The sequence below is a fragment of the Zeus faber genome (genome assembly GCF_960531495.2).
Source record: "Zeus faber genome assembly, chromosome: 13".
NCBI classification, from domain to species: domain Eukaryota; kingdom Metazoa; phylum Chordata; class Actinopteri; order Zeiformes; family Zeidae; genus Zeus; species Zeus faber.
This window is the reverse complement of record NC_137198.1, coordinates 16,840,898-16,866,479: the sequence shown is the minus strand read 5'-3', so window position 1 is coordinate 16,866,479 and position 25,582 is coordinate 16,840,898. Positions and strand designations below refer to the sequence as shown.

The 25,582-nt window shown below is 46.3% G+C and overlaps 1 protein-coding gene across 2 annotated transcripts in view; it reads right to left on the bottom strand.

Annotated features, from left to right (window-relative positions):
- eif2ak4 (eukaryotic translation initiation factor 2 alpha kinase 4) overlaps positions 1 to 25,582 on the bottom strand; it is a 29,299-nt gene extending 3,717 nt beyond the window's left edge. The window contains exons 1-37 of one of the 2 annotated variants that reach the window (XR_013844470.1): positions 25,347 to 25,582; positions 20,407 to 20,522; positions 20,201 to 20,303; positions 19,912 to 20,085; positions 19,718 to 19,798; positions 19,472 to 19,623; positions 19,293 to 19,393; positions 19,024 to 19,181; positions 18,218 to 18,756; positions 17,952 to 18,067; positions 17,326 to 17,480; positions 16,773 to 17,218; positions 16,570 to 16,642; positions 16,180 to 16,269; positions 15,958 to 16,080; positions 15,390 to 15,494; positions 15,220 to 15,283; positions 15,055 to 15,134; positions 14,814 to 14,915; positions 14,652 to 14,702; positions 13,629 to 13,865; positions 12,927 to 13,002; positions 12,347 to 12,468; positions 12,040 to 12,089; positions 11,170 to 11,338; positions 10,107 to 10,223; positions 9,892 to 9,957; positions 9,632 to 9,802; positions 8,812 to 8,946; positions 8,142 to 8,249; positions 7,572 to 7,700; positions 5,144 to 5,230; positions 4,383 to 4,495; positions 4,226 to 4,284; positions 4,039 to 4,096; positions 1,482 to 1,579; positions 937 to 963 (exon numbers count right to left, since the gene is read on the bottom strand). Coding sequence is in view for 1 of the 2 variants with exons in the window: in XM_080012763.1 (XP_079868889.1) it covers positions 895 to 963; positions 1,482 to 1,579; positions 4,226 to 4,284; positions 4,383 to 4,495; positions 5,144 to 5,230; positions 7,572 to 7,700; positions 8,142 to 8,249; positions 8,812 to 8,946; positions 9,632 to 9,802; positions 9,892 to 9,957; positions 10,107 to 10,223; positions 11,170 to 11,338; positions 12,040 to 12,089; positions 12,347 to 12,468; positions 12,927 to 13,002; positions 13,629 to 13,865; positions 14,652 to 14,702; positions 14,814 to 14,915; positions 15,055 to 15,134; positions 15,220 to 15,283; positions 15,390 to 15,494; positions 15,958 to 16,080; positions 16,180 to 16,269; positions 16,570 to 16,642; positions 16,773 to 17,218; positions 17,326 to 17,480; positions 17,952 to 18,067; positions 18,218 to 18,756; positions 19,024 to 19,181; positions 19,293 to 19,393; positions 19,472 to 19,623; positions 19,718 to 19,798; positions 19,912 to 20,085; positions 20,201 to 20,303; positions 20,407 to 20,522; positions 25,347 to 25,472 (4,761 nt within the window). In the remaining variant the exon portion in view is untranslated. Of the gene's footprint in view, positions 1 to 894; positions 964 to 1,481; positions 1,580 to 4,038; positions 4,097 to 4,225; positions 4,285 to 4,382; positions 4,496 to 5,143; positions 5,231 to 7,571; positions 7,701 to 8,141; positions 8,250 to 8,811; positions 8,947 to 9,631; positions 9,803 to 9,891; positions 9,958 to 10,106; positions 10,224 to 11,169; positions 11,339 to 12,039; positions 12,090 to 12,346; positions 12,469 to 12,926; positions 13,003 to 13,628; positions 13,866 to 14,651; positions 14,703 to 14,813; positions 14,916 to 15,054; positions 15,135 to 15,219; positions 15,284 to 15,389; positions 15,495 to 15,957; positions 16,081 to 16,179; positions 16,270 to 16,569; positions 16,643 to 16,772; positions 17,219 to 17,325; positions 17,481 to 17,951; positions 18,068 to 18,217; positions 18,757 to 19,023; positions 19,182 to 19,292; positions 19,394 to 19,471; positions 19,624 to 19,717; positions 19,799 to 19,911; positions 20,086 to 20,200; positions 20,304 to 20,406; positions 20,523 to 25,346 lie in introns of those variants that run through there. The other variant, XM_080012763.1, reaches the window with a different exon arrangement.

The following is a 25,582-nucleotide window of genomic DNA, read 5'->3' as shown; positions in this document are numbered from 1 at the left end:
AAGAAAGTTACGAACATTCTACTTCAGTCCAACTTAAAATGTCATTCATTGCCCTTTGATTAATTGAAATATTAACTTGTTTATACTTGTTTTCAATTTCTTTGACCCTAGAATGCCCTAAAATCCCAATCCAAGTTGAAGGCGTTGACATTTTTCTTTTCCAAAGAAGGAATAAAAAAAAAAAATGCAACTTATTGTGAACTCATTGTTTCTTAGTTTTATTAAGTATAAATTAAATAATATGTACATACTTGTAAAAATTATGATGCAGGGTAATTTTGAACTGTACTGTATATATGTATAATAGGGGGGCACGCTGCATATTCATCCTTGGGTTAAAACATTACTAACTTTTAAAGTTGTATTCCAAACATTCCACTACGGTTTACAAATGTAAAAAAAAGAATTGATTAAACATTTGATTCCGGAATATTCCGGTAACATCCTGCTCGCACACCGCTAGGTCAACTTGCAGTCGTGTATTTAAGGTTGGCGTGCCTGTTATATTTGAATGACCTGCGCCGCTGATGCAATCCACGGAGAAAGGGACTTGACAAAGCGCGTATGGGATACGTAGCGGCCCGGGAGAAGTGAAACAGTCGTGATTTATTCTGAGAATACCTCACCGCGCATTTACCACCGAACCGCAAATCAACCGTATACGACAGCCATTTAGAGTCCCGCCCCTGCAGCGACAGGAATGTCTTTGCTTTCCCCCTCCAGCAGGGGGCTCTAACCTACGCTGCACAGCAAAATAACAACTATCACAGAGCCTGCCGCCTGTTGATGTTTTGGCAATTTTCGGCCATTAACCACCCCGCAATTTCACACATGACTTTCAGAGATAAGGTGGGAAATCGCGGGGTTAAAGAGATAAACAAACAAACGACTTACGGCCAGGACTTCGATGTCACTGCTCTTGTTCTGCAGAACGCTACCAAGATTCTGCAATCTGGTTTGGATCTGAGGACAAAAAAAACAAAAACAGAGAGAGAGAGAGAGAGAGGGGGAGAGAGAGAGGGAGGGAGGGAGGGCGGAGGGAGAGTGATTGCTGACATGATTAAAAAGAAACGGTGGAAAACGAGAAGAAAAACAAATCCCATATCCTCGTCCTCACATGGAACCCTTCATCGTGTAAGCCAGTGGGCTTTAGCGGCAGAGTTACGGGCCCCGAGTTCTCAGAGACCCGCGCTTAAGAGGCTAACTGATAAGGGGGGGGGGGGGGGGGGGAAGAGAGAGAGAGAGAGAGAGAGAGAGAGCGAGAGAGAGAGAGAGAGAGAGAGAGAGAGAGAGAGAGAGAGCGAGAGAGAAAAAATCCCTTATATTTGTAATCAATTTTTTGAAGAGAGCTCCTGGCGGCAACAGAAAAGTTCCGTCTCCGAGTCCCAAAGTTGTTCTGCGTCGCTGGATCTGGTGGTCAGCTGCGTGACTGGACCTGGCTGGGTGCGTGTGTGTGTGTGTGTGTGTGGCGGGGGATCCACCTGGATCTCGTAGCGTCGTCTGGTGCTGGCGGACACCTTTTCCAAGCTGATGACATTCACATTCATGTTGCCGCCGCTCCCATGCTGCTCAGAGGAACCTGCACGCACACACGCACACGCACACACACACACACACACACACACACCTTGCATTACAAAAAGTAGTTTTTAAGCACTATCTTTTTTTTCCCCCCATTTCCAAGGACTTCATACAATTCAAATATAATCATTTTTTTAATGTGACCTTACTACTTAAAATATAATGGAATCTTATTCATTGTTTATAATTTACAGTATATTAGTTTACTTTATATTATTCATCTCACTGTCACTTCTATTATAAGCGTCTATTTCCACCATGCTACAGTAGATTAAATGTCCATTTTGGTGGCATAACATATGTTGTAAAAACGATTCTGGAAATGTTTATTACCTTACGATTTGAATAACAAAACCAGGCGGAAAATCACTGGTTTTCAGTGATCACAGTCAAGGACTTTTCAAGAACCTCAGCACAAAAGTGGCTATTTTCAAGGTATTCCAGCACTTACATTCCTGAAGATGTAATTTAAGCACCTCAAGGGCCTGGGTAAGAGGGTCTTAAAAGGTCTTTAGCCCCAAAACTCACACCCGACACTAACAAATGCTTACGTGTGTGTGTGTGTGGTAGTGTGAACTCTAAAACTGTAAGAAATGACTTTGCGGACGACACCTTCCTCATTGGCTCCCGGCTTATACAGTAATTAACTCATCTGCTGCTGCTAGAAGCAGATTATTCCCATGAAGGTCATTAAAGTTTAATCAAACCATGATAAAAAAAAAAAAAAAATTCTTATGTTTTCCAATCTCTCATGCTATTTTTAGAGGGAGCAGGAATTTATCCAACATGTTGAAGTCGGAAGCAGTGGTAGAAAGTAACAGAGTATAAGTCATTAATTACGTCACTGTACTAAACATTTTTCAAGTATCTGTACTTACTTAAGTATATTCTGTTATGATGATCTCTCTCTCTCTCTCTCTCTCTCTCTCTCATATACACTCACCGGACACTTTATTAGGTACACCTTGCTGGTACTGGGTTGGACCCTTTTGCCTTCAGAACTGCCTTAATTCTTTGTGGCATAGATTCAACAAGGTGTTGGAAACATTCCTCAGAGATTTTGGTCCATATTGACATGATAGCATCACGCATTTGCTGCAGATTATGTCGGCTGCACATCCAAGATGCAAATCTCCTGTTCCACCACATCCCAAAGATGCTCTATTGGATTGAGATCTGGTGACTGTGGAGGCCATTGGAGTACAGCGAACTCATTGTCATGTTCAAGAAACTGGTTTGAGATGTCTTTAGTTTTGCGATAGGTTGTATTATCCTGCTGGAAGAAGCCATCAGAAGTGGGTACACTGTGCTCATAAAGGGATGGACATGGTCAGCAACAATACTCAGGTAAGCTGTGGCGTTTAAACCATGCTCAGTTGGTACTAAGGGGCCCAAAGTGTGCCCAAGAAATATCCCCCACACCATTACACCACCACCAGCCTGAACCCTTGATACAAGGCAGGATGGATCCATGCTTTCATGTTGTTTACGCCAAATTCTGAGCCTACCATCTGAATGTCGCAGCTCATCAGACTCATCAGACCAGGCAACGTTTTTCCAATCTGCTTTTGCCTATTTTTGGCGAGCTTGTGCCAATTGTAGCCTCACTTTTCTGTTCTTAGCTGACAGGAGTGGCACCCGGTGTGGTCTTCTGCAGCTGTAGCCCATCTGCTTCAAGGTTCCTTCCACGTGTTGTGTCTTCAGAGATGGTATTCTGCATACCTTGGTTGTAACGAGTGGTTATTTGAGTTACTGTTGCCTTTCTATCGTCTCAAAACAGTCTGCCCATTCTTCTCTGACCTCTGACATCAACAAGGCATTTTCGTCCACACAACTGCCGCTCACTGGATATTTTCTGTTTTTCGGACCATTCTCTGTAAACCCTAGAGATGGTTGTGCATGAAAATCCCAGTCGGAAAGCAGTTTCTGAAATACTCAGACCAGCCTGTCTGGCACCGACAACCATGCCATGTTCAAAGTCACTTAAATCCCCTTTCTTCCTCATTCGGATGCTCGGTTTGAACCTCACCATCTCTACATGCCTAAATGCAATGAGTTGCTGCCATGTGATTGGCTGATTGGCTATTTGTGTTAACAAGCAATTGAACAGCTGTACCTAATAAAGTGGCCGGTGACAGACAGACAGACAGACAGACACACAGTTTCTAAAAATGAATATTTATATATATTAATAAATAAGTAATTATAACTAAGTAATGTACTGTATATGTAAGTGATCATTTTTGGTCAATTGTAATCAGGGTATGCATGAGCTTTATCCTTTATACAGTCTGAATAGCTACCATGTTTCCTCATTTTTATTGAATTTTTGAAATACTTTTACTTTTAAGACTTAAAGTACATTTAAGGATATCTACTTATATACTTTTACTTCAGTAGAAAGAGCAGTGTGGTACTTTCACTTACATGAGAGCAATCGAGTGTCAGGGTATTTACCTTCAGTTAAAAGGTCTGAGTACTTTTTCCTCCCTCGGTTGGAAGACAATATACAGTACTTCTCCGTAGGTGGAGGTTACATTTGCAGTGATCACAGAATGCAAAAACAGAATAAATCAATAATAATAATAAGAAGAAGAATTAAAAATCTATGGAAGCCATGTTGATGAGCAGTGAGGCGCGGTACCTGAGGGGTTGAGAACTGATCCCTTGGGGTTTTGGAGGGAGATGACTTCAGATATTTCTCTGTTGGAGAGGTGGAGAGCGTCGCATTTCATTTCTCAAGAAAGCTGACCTTCAGATCGTCTACAAACGGGACAAGGGAATACAGTTTTCCTTTTTACCGGATGTTTCTCTCCTCGAAGAACCGCGTTCGGTACTTCTGAAGGAGGTGGTCCATCAGGTCCGACTCCAGAATCCGCTTCTCTGACTGTCTGTCCTTTTCGAAGGATTTGACCTGGAGAGCACACCGTAACTTTTGGATTTTCAGATTGTTCACTCTTTCATCCAAGCCTGGATAAAGATTCACTCCACGATACCCTGGGTTAACAACAGGGTTCACTCTGGCATTACAAAAAAGAAGTTCAAGGGCTTTCAAGCACCTTTTTTGTCCATTTTCAAGGACTTCACACAAGATAAATATAATACATTTTCAATGTGATCTTTATTAATTGAAATATTATATAATCTTAATTGCATTATCTCTCATTTATATGACATTATATTATATTATATATATATTAGTATATGTATTATCTATTATTAATGTCATTGTCATCTACTATCAGAGATGGATTAAATTTACATTTCCCTGCTTCAAGTGCTTGAATTTAGCCCTCAGAAATGTAAGTACTGGGATAACTTGAAAATAGCGCCTTTTGTCGTAAAAGTGATTCTGGAATTTTCAAGCATATCCACACAAAAGAGGCTATTTTCAAGGTATTCCAGTCGTTCAATTTCTGAGGACGAAACTCCAGCACTTCAAGCACCTCAAGAGACCTGGTAAGAACCCTAGAACAGGAGCATTTGGCTGCCAAGCGCATTCCAATTGATATGAGCTTTTTTTTCCCTCCCCTAGATGGAGAACTAGAGACGGGTGGCGTACCTTGACGTAGTTTCCCTCCTTATCAGAAACCAGGGCCATGGAGGTGATGCCGGCCTGTCTGCAGTGCTCCAGCAGGGTCTCCTGAGACTGAATGCACACAGACAAAAAAATTATATATATATATATATATATATATATATATATATATATATATATATATATATATATATATATATATATATATATATATTTTATTATTATTTTTTTTTTAAGAGACAAATTACTCCCCCATCCCCGTGGGTTTAGAATCTTAAAAGGGCCAATTTAGACGGACTTCCGATTGTTATGGAGCTTCTTTTCCCGGCAGGTGCGCGAGCAATTCTGTCTTCACTCAGTGCGTTATCGCAGAGAAGCACCGCCGAGGGGCTCTGGTGGGGAAGACATGATGAAAAGCTTCTCGCCGCGCCGGGGGGCGGGGGTTCTGCCGTTCAGCGCAAGGTGTTAAGTGAGCCGAGCTCGGAGCTGTCTGTCTGCGCGGCGGACACGTGGGGAGAGGGAGAGGGGGCGAGAGAGAGAGAGAGAGAGAGAGAGAGAGAGAGAGAGACCAATTCCGAGACGGTGCGCTGAAAAGCCTCCCAGGTTTCGACACAGGTTTGGCCGAGGCGGTTTTCACCCCCCCCCCTCCCCCCCCGGAGGGAAAAAAAGAAAAACCCCGGGCCGTGTTCGACAACGTGTTCGGAATGTCGCAATAAAAATAAAAAATAAATAAATAATAATGTTAAGCCGTGGAGTCGCCCATTTTCACACCGTGACTGATGTGGTTCGCAGGGAGAGAGGGAGGAGAAGGGAGGCTGGGATGCAGTTTGGCTCCGGTCTATGGGTTGGAAATCAGGGGAAAAAAAAACAAAACAACGCACGTGGCGTCAGAATTCCAGCGCCGGGGGAGTCAGTCAGTCAGTCAGTCAGTCAGTCAGTCAGTCAGTCAGCCGAGCTAAAGTTTTGCTTGGACCGTGTCCTCGGTGCCCGGGTGCCACAGCGTGTGTTTCCAGGTAGTGCACTCGGCCGAGGCGGACGGCGCGCGCTGCCAGACGGGTCCATCCGGCCGCCGGGTTGGGGTGAGCTGAACAAACCCCTGCACTGTGCCGCGCGACACGTCCCGGTTGGCGCGCGAGCCAATCCCTCCACAGCGCTCTCCGTGGGTCACCCTGTTCACTCGGCACTTTCTCAATTAAAAAAAAAAAAAAAAAAGACGAAATCAAAGGCGAGCCGCAGCCTGGAGGCCGGCGGGCAGCTTTGGGCCATATGTCTCGCTGAGTGCCGCGCATGTTGAAGGGGTTCACCATACTTGGCCGAGAAAGCCTAAAAAAAAGACCAGAAAAGGATCTGTCCGCGGAGCATGAAACGCAGCTTAAGTCAGATTCGGTCGGTGAAGAAAGAAAGAAAAAAAGGCCGTTATGCCGAATGTGTTGACGACGGCTGGCCTTCTCAACTTCTCAACACTGACACAGGAGCGCGTCGTCATGGCTGCTTCCACGCGGAAGAAGGACTCGGTGAACTTCTCCTGCTCGTCGGCGCTCAAGGTGAACGGCGGCGACCTCTTACTCGCAGCGCGTCCCGGTGTCTAGCGACGACGAAGCTCTCGTTGCCAGGGAAGGCAGCTTGGGCGTGGGGTGAAACAATGCGGGAGGGTCAAAAAAAAAAAAAAAGTGGCACAATCGCGTCGAGACTGCGCGGCAAAGACGGGTGGTGCAGGAGAGTCGCACAAACCCGCGCACCCGAGACGCGAGCGGGACACAAAGCTGACGTTGCGCCGTCGCATCGGCGTGGAGAGTGTGACGGGGGCGTGGCACTTTTGTGGAACTTTACCCTAGAGATAAGGAACAACACCTTTCGTAGCCGTGATATATATTATTAACATTTTCAGTCGTACGGCAGTTGGCCTCAACAAGAAAACACAACACGTAACATTGTCGAGCTCAATTGAGAGCGCTTCTCCTGGGTTATTGACGCTCCGGTCATCCGTTCCAGTGCCACGCGACGACACAGCAAAAACGGCTGCTTGCGGTTGTTTTTGTAGCATTCTGTCAAAGACACCCGCAGAGCCCAGCACACTCTTTGGAGAGTTTACCATTTCCGATAACGCAATAAAACGGGGGGGGTGCATCTCTTGCAGGGGCTGAGGGGCGTTGTGCTCCCGGTGAAGTGAAAGGTCTGCCATCTGCAGGACGGAGGCGGTTACTGCAGGACGGGTGACAACGGCACGCTCGGGAACTGGAGGCGCAGACTGTGGACAACTCACTCCGCCATTGAGGATTCCAACAGCCGCCGCAGTTAGTCCATTCATTATTTAAGTTGAAGTGCTTCGGTCATGCTCCCAACCGGTCCCCTACAGGATAGGGTTCGTTTGATTGTTCGGCACAAACTAGAGGGGCCGCATTTTCTGAGGCTGAGAGTGATTCAGAGGACGGACGATGACGTCGCTCCAGACCTGCGAGACGTCGTAGGCGATATCCGCCGACACGCCGACGCTCCACAGCTTCTGGACCACACTGACGGCTCTGGACACGGAGGAGTGTCCCACCGGGACCACCAGCACGTCACAGGAACTCACGGAGGGCTGACGGGAAGAAGAGCAGGGAATCAATAGACTTATTCATTCAGTGTAATAAAAATAAATGTATAAAATAATAATAAATATGAAATGACTCTAAATCCTTTTAATCAGTCCTCAGTCACCATTGTGCTGTGCTGTGCTAAAGCCTCCAAGCCCCAACATTTTTGAAAAAACAAAAATAAAGAAACGACAGATTTCCTAAAATAAATTGGTGGAGTCACACTAATCATAGTTATTAACGTGAAGCCAAAAGTGGCCGTGGCCGTAATCCGCCTACAGTAATGAGGAGTCATTAAATATGAAAGCCTGCTGTTGCCCCATTATGAATAATTATCTACGTCAGAACAGTGTGTGTGTGTGTGTGTGTGTGTGTGTGTGTGTGTGTGTGTGTGTGTGTGTGTGTGTGTGTGTGTGTGTGTGTGTGTGTGTGTGTCTCTCGCTTACCGGCTCCTCCATGTTGGCCATGGCGGCGCACACTTTGTCCAGGGCCACACTGGCCCCCACCGCCGAGGGGACGGGGGTGGTGGAGGCTGGTCCTCGAAACTCCAGAACCTGCAGCAGAGGGGAAAAAGATGCTTTTAGGTCAACAGGATAAACGGGAAATCAGCTTTGGGCCCTGCTTCTCATAGCCTCAAAACTGGTAGTTTCGTAACACTGAAGTCAGCCACTATTGTGATTGTTGCGACCGAAAATGCCAGATTTTGATTTTGTGTGGGTTTTATTGCAGTAAAAGTTGTAGGAATTGACAAATAATTATTTATTGTTTATTTAACTACCATCAGTGAAGAAATACATGTGTCATCATTTTCTAGGATAATAAATAAATAAATAAATGGAATATTTTTGTACTCATCATTTTTTATTTTCTAAGCATTAGGAACCATGCGCTCAAAGTTACACAAAAAAAAAAACTTTTAAAATACCACGCTTTTGCATGGGTTCCAGTAATAATTCTCTAAAATAAAGCTTCAGTCACGTGGGCTCTGTCTTCTCGGGGGAAGGGGCAACATGTGTCTCGATGTGGCCATTTTGTCAAAATGTTCGCTTTCGGGCAGAAAAGGCACGACAATTTCAACAAAGTGGTGCTTTCCCGCAGAAGGGGTGTGAGATGTACCAGGTGGTCGTAGCGTCCCCCCGCAGCCAGGATGTCCGGCACCGTCCGCTTGCGCTTCCTGATGAAGGCGACAAACTGGAAGATGACGCCGCAGTGGTGCTGCACTTTGTAGACCAGGCCCAGGTTCACCACCACCTGGAGCCATCCCATCCACATTTAGGAGAGAGGAAACATTGTTTGTGCCTGTTCTGGTGCCCTATCGGAATATTTCACGTTTCTTTGAGCAGGGTTCGTTCTGGCATCACAAAATGAAATTCAACGACCTTCAAGCACCTTTTTTAAGCACTATTTTTTTTTTCATTTTCAAGGATTTCATGCAAAACATAACAAAATGAATTTCAACGAGATCTTCATTCATTCAAATATAATATAATCTCTGTGCCTATTATTTCTAATTGTATATTGTTATCTTATTGTCATCTGTTATTGTGTATTACTACATGTCTATTTATTGCATTTACATTTATCTGGAATAATCTGTGTCATAAAAGTGATTCTGGGAAAAATGTTATTACGTAATGTTTATGTGAATAAAAAAAAACCAAAACGGGGAATATCACAGGTTTTCAATGATCGCAAGTTTTTTTTTTAAGAACTTTTCAAGAACCGCAGCACAAAAGCGGCTATACTCAAGATATTCCAGCACTCCAATTTTCTGAGGATGAAATTCAAGCGCTTCAAGCACCTCAAGGACCTGGTAAGAACCCAGTTTCACAGCGATAGGAGACAACTCCAAGCTCGATTTTGAGCTCCGATACGCCCCCACCCCCTGCTACCCAAACACAATCCCCACCCGACATCAGATCCTCCGCTCCTTCACCTGCAGCTTGACGCCCAGTTTGCGCAGCAGCACAGTCAGCTCCTCCAGGTCCTTGAGGCCCTGCTTGGCCAGCTGCGTGACGGCCGTCTTGTGCTTGGTGAGCGCGCCGAGCAGCGGCGCGAGGCTGTGCAGGTCGCCCTTCTGCTCGATGAACTTGTACAGCGTCTGCAACTGCAAAAGCGTCTTTATTGTGAGGAGGCGGCGGTGGAACCAGACCTGGAGAGATAGTTTTTCTGGGAGGTTTTTTTTTAAAGACTCACGCTGTTGGTGGACAAGGACAGATTACAGAACTTGGCCTCCACTTCACGTTTGGTCAGCTTCTCACTCTGGAGGAAAAGACGAAGAGAACGATTGGGGATCTCAGAATTTTTAATTTCGGGGAGGTCGCTCCCCAGCTGTACCTCACTATACATGTGGAACCACATTTGTGACGCTGGTGGGTGTGTGTGTGTGTGTGTACGCGTGGTGCACGGACCGTGGCGTCACACAGGATGCTGGAGGCCTGGCTCAGCTTGTCCTCGGGGACGCCGCTGTGCAGCAGCACGGCCCTTAGCAGGCTGGTGTGGTTCAGGTAGATGTGGTAGTTCCTTTCCTGCGGCCGTAGAAACACACACACACACACACACACACACACACACAACTATGATAAACCCTTGGGGGCATAGTTTCCCAGTACAACCTTGAGCGCTTGTGTAAGCCGGGGCCTCCCGCTCGGTCTGAGTCACATTCTGCCGAAACCTTTCACACAAACAGCTGCAGTGGTGAAAGAGTAGTACAACAACGTATTACATAACAACGCCACATTCCGCAATAACTTACCAAAATGTAACGCATTTGACCTACACCACGTAATGACGCTTGCATTTTGTACACCACACCTTCCAAGTTTTACCACCATTTTGTTATAACCTCCTACATAATAAGTGTCTGTGTGAGCGCTCAAGTTGCACTTTCTGAAGTACTAGTTATGTGACTCGCATTCGAGTACTTGATATAAAGGAAGGCCGCAATCATGGTTTTAATTGCATAATGCGCGAAAACCTATTATAGCTAGTAGTTAAACCTATTATAGCTAATAGTTAAATATTTAATCATAAAAAGTGTGTAACCCCAGCAATACGTAATAACCACCGCCACCAACCTGTAGTTGGTTAATACAAAATGTGGAAAAACATATTGCGTATTGCATTCCAAGATGTTTATTGCAAAAGTTGTGTGTGTGTGTGTGTGTGTGTGTGTGTGTGTGTGTGTGTGTGTGTGTGTGTGTGTGTGTGTGTGTGTGCGTGTGGACGGAAGGGAGGGAAGGATATGGACAGATGACCAATAAAATATTTGGCTTCAAGGAGCCACCTGACTGACACAGCGTGATGGATGGTGGAACGACAGGAATGCGAGTGGAATGTTTGAAGTGGAAAGGAAACAAACAACAGGAAGACACGGTGACAAAGCCGAGCCAAAAAGAACAATGCGTGACCTTCCCTGGCCCGCGCCGCGGCTCGGCTCGTCGGTGTGAAACGCAAAAACGCGAGATGTCCGACCTGCAGCGCGGGGAACTCCTGGATGATTTCGGAGACGGTGCAGATGGCCTCGGCGTCGGGCAGCAGGCTGCCGGTGGCGGGCGTCACCAGGTCGAAGGCGCACTCCAGCAGCTCCCTGGGGTGCGCGCGGTCCAGCTTCCTGGGCCTGAACACGCGCTCGATGCTGTACCTAACGAACGCGCGCGCGCACACACACACACACACACACACACACACACACACACACACACACACACACACACACACACACACACACACACACACACACACACACACACACACACACACACACACACACACACACACACACACACACACACACACACACACACACACACTTCCTACAGAAGCAATTCAAGGTGCTTTACATAGAAAAAAAAAAAGAACTTAAAAAGAAATAAGTTGAATACAAATAAATAGAAAACACTAGACACTAAAAATCAACACTGATACGATTCAATTATATTGTTTCCATTTGTGAGTCAATTTAGCAACTTGGTCAAATGGATCCATTTCTTCTAGAAGCTGTGTGACCATTTTACCCTTAATTTAAATACTCCTTCTCTCGGTGTCAGTGCACTTTTTGTTATTTTTTTGAAACACAATGTATGTCATACTTCAGTTATTAATATTTTATATTATTTAATTAAAAGTTCTATACAGTACTGAGAGTTCAGCTAAACAATATCTCGATATCTTTCTGTATTCCACTTCTCGTTATAAAATGTCAAGATATCAATATACTTTACAGAATCGTGTCGTGAGCCTTTACATCAAAATCGAACGGTGAGCTCTTGCCCGTGCCACGCCCTTTTTATTCATGTTTGTGCTTTTATCATTGAAGGACGGGAGGACAGAGAAACCTCTTACCTCTTCAAGTGGGTTATGTTGTTGCGGGCCACGTATCTGGCGAAGGTCATCTGGGGTTAGACACAGATTTTGAGAAAACAAACATTATTATTATTATTATTATTATTATTATTATTATTAACACTTTAAAATTTGTCAAAAGGACGAGGAGGTTAGCGCACGTCACGTGCACGCCAGGCACGAATCAATCACTGCGTGGAAACTGCGTTTTAATCCTGTGGGTTTCCTGAGGTAACCGAGATCTGCTGCTGATTGCGAGCTCACACCTTGTTTCTTGTGTGTGTGTGTGTGGCCTTGTTTTTCTTACACGGAGGTCGTAGGGCAGCGTGACCAGCATGCCACTGTGGTCCATGAAGCAGGCGAGCTCGCTGCCTTCATACAGCTTCCTGTTCCTGGGAAGGAGGAGTGGGGTCTGCAGGCGCACCGCACCTGAACACACACACACACACACACACACACACACACACACACACTGTAACCTCCCACTACAGCATCTGCATAGGATAACACGACCCCTGACCCCTGGGGATGCCCCACAGATGCGTGCAGATACAAACAAACGGGTCCAGCTGGACGCCATCAGAGAAGTGTCCAAAAATAGAGGTTCCACCTGCACGGAACCTCCACCAACACACTGCAAGTATTGTTCGGTTCTGCCGGAGCAGATGGAGCTTTATTTGGGTCCATAAAACGGGCATTGCATCGGGTCAGGAGTCCAAGCGGCTCATTGTTCACACACACACACACACACACACACACACACACACACACACACACACACACACACACACACACACACACACACACACACACACACACACACACACACACACACACACACACACACACACACACACAGCGGCTGGAGGTGCATGCAGGGTACTTGCCGTGCTTCTTGAAGGTCCTGACGATGGTCTCGTACACATGCTGCTGCAATTTGGCAGCGTAGAAGCTGAAGCTGCCCTGGAGGGGGAGAGCAAACAAACAGCCTCTGTTAGGGATGAAGAGACATGGATTAAGCACTAACAGGCCCTCCGCCGCGCTGACAAGGACCAGATGAAGGTTTACGAGTCCATTTGTGTGTTTGCAGCGGCACCATGTGGTAGAGACGGGAAGTGCTGGGCTTAGACTCGAAGATACTCTGGGAATACAGTATACGAAAGGGTCAAAAAGCAATGCGATTTTACCAAACTAATTATAAGAACACACTAGATTTACAGTTAATGGTTCCCCATGAGACCAAAATGATGTATAGGATTATTTTAACCCCATCCAACCAAGGGCAAAATATGCCTTTTCTCACCTCTCCTCCGTGTCTGTTTACCTCAAAAATTATAGATGGTACAAATATGTGCAATGCCTGTTCAATTAACAAACACACATTATGGCACAATCAAAAAATGGAAAAATAGGGACAAAAAAAAAAAAAAAAAAAAAATTCTAAAAATGTGAGCCATCATCAGTAAAATGGTCAGGGGTAAGGTCAAATGATCCTTTAAGCCGACTTTGTGGTGAACACCAATACACAAAACAGCAATGACACGTTTGCGTTCCTGTCCTTCAAAACAAGAAAATACCAGCGGCCCTACCTTGTGCAGGTCCATGTCGTAGGCGTAGTCCATGACCGGGGAGGGGTTCTGGGCGAACAGCTGGCCCACCATGGTGCGGTAGGCCTTGCCGCTGACGTTGGCCATGGTGTGCTGCAGCACCTCGTGCAGCTCCGACTCCCCCATCTGCGGCGGCGGCAGCAGCTCGCTCTTCAGCAGCTCCTGCGCCGTGGGCCGCAGCGCCGGGTCGTGGTTCAGCAGCCACACGATCACCTTCCTCTGGAGGACGGGGCCCATCGTAATTGTCACACTGTGCCTCTGCGGAACACTCCACTCTGATTGGTCAATAGCCGCAATCAGGGGTCGGTTATTTCTGAATAACGGCCGCTGATCCGTTAATAGTGAACAGCCACTACTCGGCCTGGTACCTCGTTTCCCGCAGTCTAAAATGCTAATGCTTAAAAAAAATGATGATAATAATAACTTGAGCAACAACCGAAAGTGTGAAGTGTGCATTTGTTAATAGCGAGGTTTATTTTTAAATTTTTTACTGTGGAGGATTTTTGTTTTTTAGGATTATTCTTATTTTTTTCCAAATTATTCATTCTGTGTTTAGTGCTTAAATACTTCAGCTTTATACAGCTTTTATTTTTCAGGTTTGTTTTCAGATTATTCTGCCATATTTTTATTGTGTACAATTAACTGTGGTGCCCTCTTGTGACACTATATATAAACTATAATGAAAACTCCAAGACATCAATATCAAAACCCCCAACATCCCATTCATAATATGTAGGGCTATGTTGTTGTTTTATTTTGTAGGGTGAATATTTGCAGAGTTGGCACAGCTACATTGTTTTTTGTATTTGGCCGTGAAATAAGGCAACTAGACATTATCACACAAAAACCCCTGACAGGAGGAACAGGGCTCTGACCAGTTGGCTGCACATTATCCCTATCTTACGTCATGATGTCGAAACTCATATTATTTATGATTGATATGATTGTGTCGGCCGTGCAGGAGTACGACATAAGAATAGATCGACTACGACCGTATTGCATCACCTGCGTTCCACTCTCGTACTCTGTGAAGTCCTGAGGAAAGTGGATGGCCTCCTGCGGAGCAAGAGAGAGAGGGAGAGAGAGAGAGAGAGAGAGAGAGAGATGAGGTACGTGACATTGGTGGAGTCTCCGTTCTCTCAAATTGTTTCCAGATCCCGGACTGACCGCTCGCAGCTGGCCGATCACGGAGATCCGCTCGGCCCCAGTGGTCATGGGCCGGTACGACATCTCGAACAGGATGATCCCCAAACTGAACAGGTCCACTTTCTGGGGGACGGGGCGACGGAGAGAGCGTTGATTCAAACGGGGGTGTATATGCTTCCATTAACACTGACAAACAGGAATCACAGCGGAGGACGTTGGCACAACCGGGAGTCGGCGGGTTTCTGGAATTTGACATCCTTACCTGGTTGTAGGTGGCCTTGGTGTTCCCTTGGACCTCCGGACTTACGTAGAGAGCAGTTCCAACCATGCCGGTCATGTTGCCTAGCGACGAAACGAACGGGCAAACTCGTCAAGAGAGAGCAGAGCAAACAAGGCGGACGTCACCGGACAAGGTGTGGTCGATCACCTGTTTGATCTGGTTTCGGCAGCGCAACGGAGCCGCTCTCCTCCACATCGAATTTACCTGCCGCCTGGGAACAACAAAGCCAAGATGTCTTATTAGTAAAAGAAATAAAATAATAATAAATAAATAAAACGGAGAGAGACACTGAGGATCGGCTGAAAGTTCAATCCCACCACATTAGCCGGATGGTCTGTGGCCAGGCCAAAGTCTCCGATCTTCACGTGGTCCTGGGAGTCTAGGAAGATGTTGACGGGCTTCAGGTCTCTGTGAATCATGCCCTGGGGATGAAGACGGAGAAGAGATGCGCTTGGTTGAAGATTAAAAAAAAAAAAAAAGTCCTGAGGTGTAAAGTCCAGATGGTTTTCTGTTGAAGAGGACGGCGTAAACAGAGAGAGCCCTGTCGAAAACACATCTGTGTTATTGTGTCGTCCCAGACAGCAACTTTTCATATTTAGATGAAAGAACAAATCGTCTTAGTCCTTTCTAAAGGTCACGTTCTGTCGAGATTTGTTCCTGGCAAAGCTTTTAAGAGCCCATGAAAGCGTCGGTTCACCCCGGGCTTTTGTCCTGCAGAGCCTCTCGCTAAACTGGACACGGCACCTTAAGTCCCCGAGCTTGATTTTCCCCTTCACGTCGTCTTTTTAATCTCAGCCTTTTAGCGTCTCATCCAAGGCGCTGAGGGGAAACAGGGCTCCCTCCCGCACGCCTGGGCGGTGTTTCGGGCTCCCAACGCCGACCCACCTGCTCGTGGATGTACGCCAGGCCGTCCAGGATCTCCCTGAAGAGCCTCCAGAGGCGGCTGTTGTCCTGGTGCAGCCCCTGGTCAATGGTGTCTCTTAAAGTGCTTTTTTCGCAGTACTCCATCTGCGGGGGCGGTGGGTGGGAAGGACCGGTTATATCTTGAACGCGCGGCGGTAAATATGGAGCGTTGCGGTCCGACTTAACTTAAATCCTTGTCCTTACTTGTATGTAGAGGTAATGTGCTATTTGCGCGGGTCGCTCTGAGTCTGTGCTCTCACTTATGTCCTTCAGAGGCCATTTGCTCGGCTCGACCTGCAGGGGGAAGAATTTGCCGTTTAAAAAAAATAATAAAGTACCACCTGGACATACTGTAACAGGCTCAGCAATAATAGTTGCACAGTTGCTCCGTGCAACCAGATTTGGGCCCATTGTTAACCATCTTAAACATTGCTTTTAAGAAGATATATTTGCATATGAAAAGCTATGTAAAGGTAAGCTTAAATAAAAAAATGACTTTTTTTTTTTTTTTTTTTTAAATAGGAATAAAAACTGTACAACACTTCGAAACACTTCTAAAAGTTAGTGTCGAGCCCTGCTGTAGAAACATTCTACCTGGGAGACTTCATCTGCGCTGTCGTTGCCATTATCAAAGATAATGTCGCTCTCTGAGTCGCTATCGGACGGCCTGGATCGACAAAAGAAAGACCGCGCAAGCAGTGAACCACAAGGGCTGGCAAAGAAAGACAACTCCAGCAAGTGAACCTCAAGGGGGCGCGCAAGATTACATCCAATACCGTCTCTGAAAACAAACTCACAAAAACGATGCGCCAAACACATCTTCGTCCTCGTCCTCATCGTCACTGGACTCGTGCCCGCTGCACCTGGCGCTGGAGGACTTCTCGATGGAGGTGGACCACTCCACGGAGCTGGCCAGGGCGGGGGGCGGGGCGTTGTCCTCCACGTCGTCGGGGAGGCCCAGGTCGTTGAGGCTCGGTGGACGCCCCCCTTCCCTTCCTCCTCTCGCCCCCAGGGGGGGCCCCCCGGCCGGGACCCGGGGCCCGGAGCTGTCGGTGGAGCTCAGGACCCCTGTGGAGGGCGTCTCGTGCCGCTCGATCCAGGCATTGTAGTAGCGGACGATGTTCTCATGGTTGAGGCGCGACAGCAGCGTCACCTCGCCCTTGATCCTCCTGAACTGCCGGCTGGCCGGGTTCACCTGGATGCGCTTCGTGGCGTAGTAGCACCCGTCCAGCTTGTTCTGGACCTGGAGCAGCACGACAGGGTTAGCAAAAAAGAAAAAAAATGTATTCTAAAATCCTATTCACAAAATAGAAACTCGCAAAAAAACGATACTCGTTGCAGACAGTATACCTTAATAACTGCGCCGAAGGCTCCTTTCCCCAGCAGCTGGAGCTCCTCGAACTCGTTGAAGTAACGGGAAAACTGCCGCTGCACCCCGGAGCTGAACGCAGCGCTGAGGATGTGACTGTGCGGAATGACTGACGATGCAAAGTCCACGGCCAGTTCTAGGAAGTACATATTACAGCATAATGTAAGCTATTATAAGAAAAAAAGGACAGTGTTTTATTTCTCTCCCCTGTTGTGCTCTGTGCATCCTGGTTGGTCCGTGAGTCGTTTCCCGAAGAGCCATTTTGTAGAGCCGTTTGTTTACATTCGCTCCCGTGTGCAGATAACGTAGAGCACCGTGACTCCAAATGATGTAAAATGCTGCCATAAAGCAGTTCTGCCGCTGATTTGCGGTGGAAGAAACGGTATAAAAAAATAAAAAATTTAATATATATAAATTATATGATTTCTGTATCAGCTTACAATAGAGAAATCATATATATATATATATATATATATATATATATATATATAGTGTCATGTTGCACAGCCCTATTGGGAAATATATGGGAAAACATACTTGATAACTAATGGTATTCTCTTGTTTTCAAGTCTATATGCGTGTATACTGTGTATGTAGGGTGTGTCACCTTCCGGACTGGAGTCGTGGCACTGAGACAAGGCCTTTGGGGATGGAGGGTTGAGGAAGGGGTGTTCCAGGAGCTGCTGGGTTGTCCAGCGGTCCGCATCGTTCAGACACACACATCTGTAAGAAAAACAAGAGCATTGGTGAATACATGGAACAAAGAAATAATTATAAAAAGAAAAGGTTAGTCCCATTCCATTATGGTCTATCATTCATTCCAGGGCACATTTAAAGCCCGGGGAAGAGGCGTCATCAAAGACCCGGCCGCACCTTTTCAGGAAGTCCTGGAAATCGTCTGGCAGGCTGCTGGGCACCTTGACCGGATACTCCCGGACCTCCGTGCCCTGCCACAGCGCCAGCAGCATCAGCCCCAGGCTCCAGACGTCGCCCTTCTTGCCCGTTTTGGTGGGCATGGCCGTGTCCTCGCAGAAGCGCACGTGGGCCTGCTCGAAGATGTCCTCCTTGCAGACGTCGGCCAGCCGCTTGGACAGACTGTAGTCGGTCAGCCGCACGTCGCCGCGGGCGTCCAGCAGCACGCTGGAGGCGCCCAGCTGCTTGTGGACCACGGAGTTGGAGTGGAGGTAGTCCAGGGCGGCCAGCAGCTGGGCGGCATGCTGCCGCAGCCGGTCCAGGGGGACAGGGGTGTGGTCCACCAGGCTCTGGTTCAGGTTGGTCCCGGCGACGTGCTCCACCAGCAGATCCACCACCAGGCAGTCCTCGCTCTCGCTGGAGCTCAGCGCCTGGTAGTGCACCAGGTTGGGGTGCTCCAGCCTCAAAAGGGAGTTCAGCTCGCTCTCTGCCGCGTGGATCTAAGGTGCAGATTCATTGAGATGTTTGTACAGCAATTATCTAAAGGAACACTGTTGTTTTGTTTGATTCCCGAAAGCTTAATTTTCGATTATTGGCAGGTCAGGTGATTGTCATAAGAATCGTTTAATGTGATCCAGTATTGAGAGAACAGTGCACTCTAATCCCTCGGCTTGAGTCCCCATGATTATGTCAGGTTGAAAAAACACTGGCAGAAAGATTCGGCTCTGCTTCTAATCACGGCTCGGAACTTGCTCCTCGGGGCTCACCTGCTTTTTACAGTTCTCGATCTTGCCCTTCTCCAGGCTGGTGAAGAACTTGCCAATCTTCTTGTTCCAGCGCAGTGACCACTCGTAGATCGTGACAAATTCTCCCGCGGTCGTCTCGAGGCCGAGGTAGACGCTACGGCCGAGTGTCTTGCTCTCACCTGAAAAAAAATAAAAATAAAGACAAAACCTGCTTAGAAGCAACATTTAACAATACACTGTTCACAGTGCTCCAAAGCACCAACCAAAGTCAACAATATCCACACTCTCACCGATGCATTTCCCTCTTTGGACGACCAGATCCCCAACTGTGCAGTTGCTGAAATGGAGCGGCTCGGGCAAGCGATGGCTGTCCTCGCTGAACGTTTCACGTCTGATAAAGACGACACACATGAGAAGAAACCAACACCCTACGTTTCAAAATGGCGGTAGAGTGTGCGGGGCGGGGTACCTGTGGCGGGTATTGGAGGTGGTCCTGCGCCGGTTGCCAAGTCCTTTCTTAGCTTCCGACTGCTCGGGGGAGGGTCCACCGGAGCTGGGCGAGCTCCTCCCCAACGCAGAGCTGGCTGCTGGGAGCGGCTGCTCCATGCTCTCGAGGCGCTCCTAAAAACAAAAAGCCACACAATGGGTTCACTCCCTATATAACATTCTTTTTTTTTTGTGAACAACAGAGGTCAATAACAACCAGTCTCGTCACCTGTTTGGCCATTTCCTTTCTTCGCCTCTCCTCCCGTTTCTCCTCCTCCCGTCTTTGGATTTCAGCCATGATCTCTTTCTCCTGACACAGTGAAGAGGACACACACAGAGTGAACATGCAGCGGAACGACGGCCGTTTGGGTTTGCTGTGTGGGCGGGCGGGCGTGCGTGCGTGCGTGCGTTCCCCTCCCTCACCATCTCCTCCTCCTGCCTCCGCCGTTGGTCCAGCCGGCACTTCTCCTCCAGGGCGAGCTTCTCCCGCTGCCGCCGCTGGTTCTTCAGCATCTCCTCGTGGAAGGAGCTGGACGGGGGCTTGTTGTGCTCGCTCAGAAAAGCCTGAACGTGGTCTGCCAGCTCGTAGATCATGACCTGGGGGGACGGCGGGCATTTCGTATTATCTCACGGTTTATGGACATAATGGACGATTGGCCCCATGGCGTGGTCATATATTCTTCCATATCAGCGGACACTCTTGGGTCCTCACCTCTCCGCATCTCACAGCTGCCAGCTTGGTGAGCTCGCTCCGAAGGCTCATGAGGTTTTCATTTGAGAGGCCCTTCGCGTTCTTCAGCTCCAGCTCCGGAGGCCTGTATGAAATTACCCACGCAGCGTATTACAACTTGTGTCCAACACCCACCCTGGCTGGGCTGGTGTGGATGTCTTAAAGAACAGCTGTAAAACTGTACTCACACGTCGGGGTACGTGGGAGGACATTTGACCTGCAGGTCCACAGTCACGTAGCACTTCTGCTCGTTGCTCAACCCATTGGGTCGCAGGCACAAGAACACCTCGGGAGGCCTTTTGATCTGAAAAAATAAAAGGAAATTGATGCTATTATTAGGGGTCCATCCTAATGATTGCTAGGATTTCAATTATTTTCCTTGGCACCTTTCAGGCTAAAAGTGTCCAGGACAGGCCGACGGCTGCAGCTACGGACGCGGATGAGGTGTCGTTAGAACCGGGACGTCGCAGACATTGGTTCAAGTTTCATCAAAATCAATCCACATACCGAGCAGGAATTGGTGTAAAACCGACAAAATTTGACCGAAAGTAGCCAAACCTTTCTGGTAGTGGAGCGATGAAGATGCTTCACATCTTCATAAAACTTGCTATAAATCTGCAGGTTTTTGCTACGAACATCCATTTGCGTCATGTGCGGTGCGTGGTAGGGATGTGAAAGTATAAAATTTCACAGTATGGTACGGTATAAAACAAAATACCACGGTATACGGTATTTCACTGTATTAATCGCCCCCTTTGTTTTCTGTATATTCAATTCATAAATAGTTGATATTAAAAAATAAAAACTCTGAAAATTGTACTAGTTTTAGACATAATGCTGACGTAAAGGCGAGGGACAGCACAAACTGATGCTGTGTTCCAGGGGAACACTTATTCATTAATTATCAATATTATTGTTATTACCATTGATAAGATAAAAGCCCATTATTATAAAATCACTGATATTGATATTAACATTTTTAGGGGTCCAATAGGGTGTTTTCTTATTCTTCTGGACACTATCACATGTTAATGTCAGGCGCTAGGAAAACATAGAACCCACGGATACAAATAAATGATAGTTGCAGCAGGGCAGTCCACACACGCCGTGGTCCAAGTTCAATCAAAATCAGACTATATTTGTAGGAATAGTTATAGTTAAACAATTTTTCTGCCTATGTACCGGAAGTAGCTGAGCGAAGTTAACCGGTATAGTGGAGTGGGGCACTTTGTGACATCCATCCATCAGCTAATCATCCAATTCCACAAAACGGGGGCCTTGTGACATCATCATCCAATATGATATTATATGCAGCTCTCGGAGGATTTCACATAGGACACGCTGTGCACTGCGCTGGAATGACAGCAGTAAGTGATGTTGCGTTCCATGGGAACCCGAAAAACGAATCAGTGTCAGTAGGAGGTGATGCTGTGTTTCACAGAACTCTAAAAACAGTTTTCGTGTTGGTAGTCCCAAGGTTTGTTATCTTGGCACTTTTCGACAACATGATACCGGCTGATCTCCGGCAGGAGAATGAACTGCTGTGACTAAACTGGACCCTGTGCATTGCTGCCTACAGCTATATTTATTAGGGGTCCATCCCATGTATGTATTATCTTACCTGCTTGACATCAGCGAGGCTTTTGTTTTGATGTTTTATCTCTTTTGCCCTTTTTGTAAATAAAAATGGATTCTGTTCGCATCTAACCCGGTGCTGTGTCCCTCCTTATTTTATGGCATTCGAGCTAGTAGTAACACACAACCTGCAGGAGTCAATAACAGTCCAAAACATATTGCGTTTGTGTTCTCAAAATAAGAGTTTGCTTGCAGCTCCAGAGCAACGGGTTTAAAACAGTTTAGAAAGTTGATGCAATGTCTCAGAGGGACATGCAGTGTTTAATCCGTTTGAATGGAACCGTGTTGTTAGGAACTTCCACACAAAGTGATTTCCACAGAGACACCGTGAGGCAGGACTCCCTGCGCTACAGGTAGTAGACAGCCACCTCCTCATTTTTTAGGATAAAGTCATAACACTTAAGTGTATTCTTGTATTAGTAATTCAGCGTTTCACCAAGACTCACCGCGTCATTACGTGAGTGGAAGATGCGTTCATTGGAAACTGCAACATTTTACTTGTTTTAGACGTAATGCTAATGTGAAGAGGAGCGACAGCACAAACTGAAGCTACATTCCATGGTTCCATTGTTGTTGTTCTGGGGAAAATCCTCAGAATTCTGAAGTCTAAGGCTATCTGGAACACCAACTTCGACAGGCGTCACCACGTCCAGTCGAAACCACTGAAATGTGTGACTAAGTCTGCGTTCAAGATCCAGAGAGGCGTCGGAAAAATAGAAGCCGTGCAATGGTAATTGCTCACAGAAATACCAAGACGTTTTTTATATTTCATGGAAACGCCACTTTCTGAAAATCCAAACCAATGAAAAAGCTCAACAAATAAATGAAGTGCCCAACACGGCACCAAACGGTTACCTGTCCATCACTGAGGTGCAGCTATATTTCCGCAGACAACACGCAGAGTTATAACGATGACCAGTTCTGGTTTACAGGCAAACATGGACAGTTGTTTTAAAGACAGGAAGGTTGCGCTATGTAGACCGCACAGTGGTTGCTCCGCGAGATGAGCAACTGGGAGAAGACAGACCGGGATGGAGCCCATGCGGCGGTCAACGTAGACTCGGAAAATCGTGTTGCATTTCAGAGAACCCGGGAAACTGTAAAACGCACCCAACACAACTAAACTGGAAGCTGTGTATTGCTGCCTGCAGCTTACTACTATTGATATGATAAAAGTCATTTTTATAAAAATCACATATCAAACTTATCTTATTTATATTATTAGAGGACAAGATGATAGATAGATAGATAGATAGATAGATAGATAGATAGATAGATAGATAGATAGATAGATAGATAGATAGATAGATAGATAGATAGATAGATAGATAGATAGATAGATAGATAGATAGATAGATAGATAGATATTTTTAAATAGCGGTGTTTACAGCTGTACACATAAAAAATAAACAATTATAAAATAATACCAAAATATAAAGCTCGATACGATACGATAAAGCTCTGCATCAACAATTCACTGTCAAAAACAGGAAAGTTTTGCACACATACAGTGGGGAGAACAAGTATTTGATACACTACCGATTTTGCAGGGTTTCCCACTTACAAAGCATGTAGAGGTCTGTCATTTTTATCATAGGTACACTTCAACTGTGAGAGACAATCTAAATAAAAAAATAAATAAAAAAAATCAAGAAAATCACATTGTATGATTTTTAAGTAATTAATTTGCATTTTATTGCATGAAATAAGTATTTGATACATCAGAAAAACAGAACCTAATATTTGGTACAGAAACCTTTGTTTGCAATTACAGAGATAAGACGTTTCCTGTAGTTCTTAACCAGGTTTGCACACAGTGCAGCAGGGATTTTCGCTCACTCCAGATCCTTCAGGTTTCGGGGCTGTCGCTGGGCAACACAGACTTTCAGCTCCCTCCAAAGATTTTCTATTGGGTTCAGGTCTGGAGACTGGCTAGGCCACTCCAGGACCTTGAGATGCTTCTTACGGAGCCACTCCTTCGTTGCCCTGGCTGTGTGGTTTGGATGGTTGTCATGCTGGAAGACCCAGCCACGCCCCATCTTCAATGCTCTTATTGAGGGAAGGAGGTTGTTGGCCAAGATCTCGCGATACATGGCCCCATCCATCCTCACCTCAATGCGGTGCAGTCGTCCTGTCCCCTTTGCAGAAAAGCATCGCCAAAGAATGTTTCCACCTCCATGCTTCACGGTTGGGATGGTGTTCATGGGGTTGTACTCATCTTCTTCTTCCTCCAAACATGGCGAGTGGAGTTTAAACCAAAAAGCTCTATTTTGGTCTCATCAGACCACATCACCTTCTCCCATTCAAGATTCAAGATTTTTATTCATCACTTACATAAACATACTTTCATACATATATGCAGTGAAATGTAATCAATCTGGCGATGCTTTTTTGGTGTACATTATGATAAAAAATCGGAGCTATCTACCGGAGCGCCGGCGCAGGCGACCGCTAGGGGCGGCGCCACTATCGCCTTCCTCCTCTGGATCATCCAGATGGTCATTTGCAAACTTCAGACGGGCGTGGACATGCGCTGGCTTGGGCAGAGGGACCCTGCGTGCGCTGCAGGATTTTAATCCATGACGCCGTAGTGTGTTACTTATGGTTTTCTTTGATACTGTGGTCCCAGCTCTCTTCAGGTCATTGTCCAGGTCCTGCCGTGTAGTTCTGGGCTGATCCCTCACCTTTCTTATGATCATTGAGGCTCCACGAGGTGAGATCTTGCATGGAGCCCCAGGCTCGAGGGAGATTGACTGTCATCTTGAACTTCTTCCATTTTCTAATAATTGCGCCAACAGTTGTTGTCTTTTCACCACGCTGCTTGCCTCTTTGTCCTGTAGCCCATCCCAGCCTTGTGCAGGTCTAGAATTTTGTCCCTGATGTCCTTAGACAGCTATCCGGTCTTGCCCATTGTGGAGAAGTTGGAGAAGTTGTCTGATTGATTGAGTGTGGACTGGTGTCTTTTATACAGGTAACAAGTTAAAAGACGTACAGTTAATACAGGTAAAGAGTGGAGAATGGGAGGGCTTCTTCAAGAAAAACAAACAGGTCTGTGAGAGCCGGAATTATTACTGGTTGGTAGGTGATCAAATATTTATTTCATGCGATAAAATGCAAATTAATTATTTAAAAATCATACAACGTGACTTTCTGGATTTTTTGTTTTAGATTCCGTCTTTCACAGTTGAAGTGAACCTATGATAAAAAAAAAAAAAATGACAGACCTCTACGTGCTTTGTAAGTAGGAAAACCTGCAAAATCGGCAGTGTGTCAAATACTTGTTCTCCCCACTGTACATGCACAAAGTCTGTATAATGCGTATGCATCTAAGACCGTTCATATGATAGTTGATTGAGACAGATTTCACCAAAAGTGTCGATAGCATTACCATTGATATAAAAAAAAGGGCCCATTATTATAAAAAAATAAATAATTATAATAATAAAAATCACTCTGCAAAATAGATATCGTTCTGTGAAACTGCAGCCCCTACCTTCCATGGGTCTTTACCCCGCAGATCGTCAAAGTCCTCCCCAAAGATAGAGGCCAGAGCCTCTAGTTCGTTTTCCTGCTGCACCACATAGTCTTCTGCTTGGTCGGGGGTGTGCGTGCCGCTCATTCTCCTGCTACATGGCGCTCACATGTTCACACCCCGACACCGGGAGCCGTCGGGAAAGCTCCGCTGGACCAGCCCGCCTCCTTTGGCGCGGCTCTCTCAACCCCGACGGG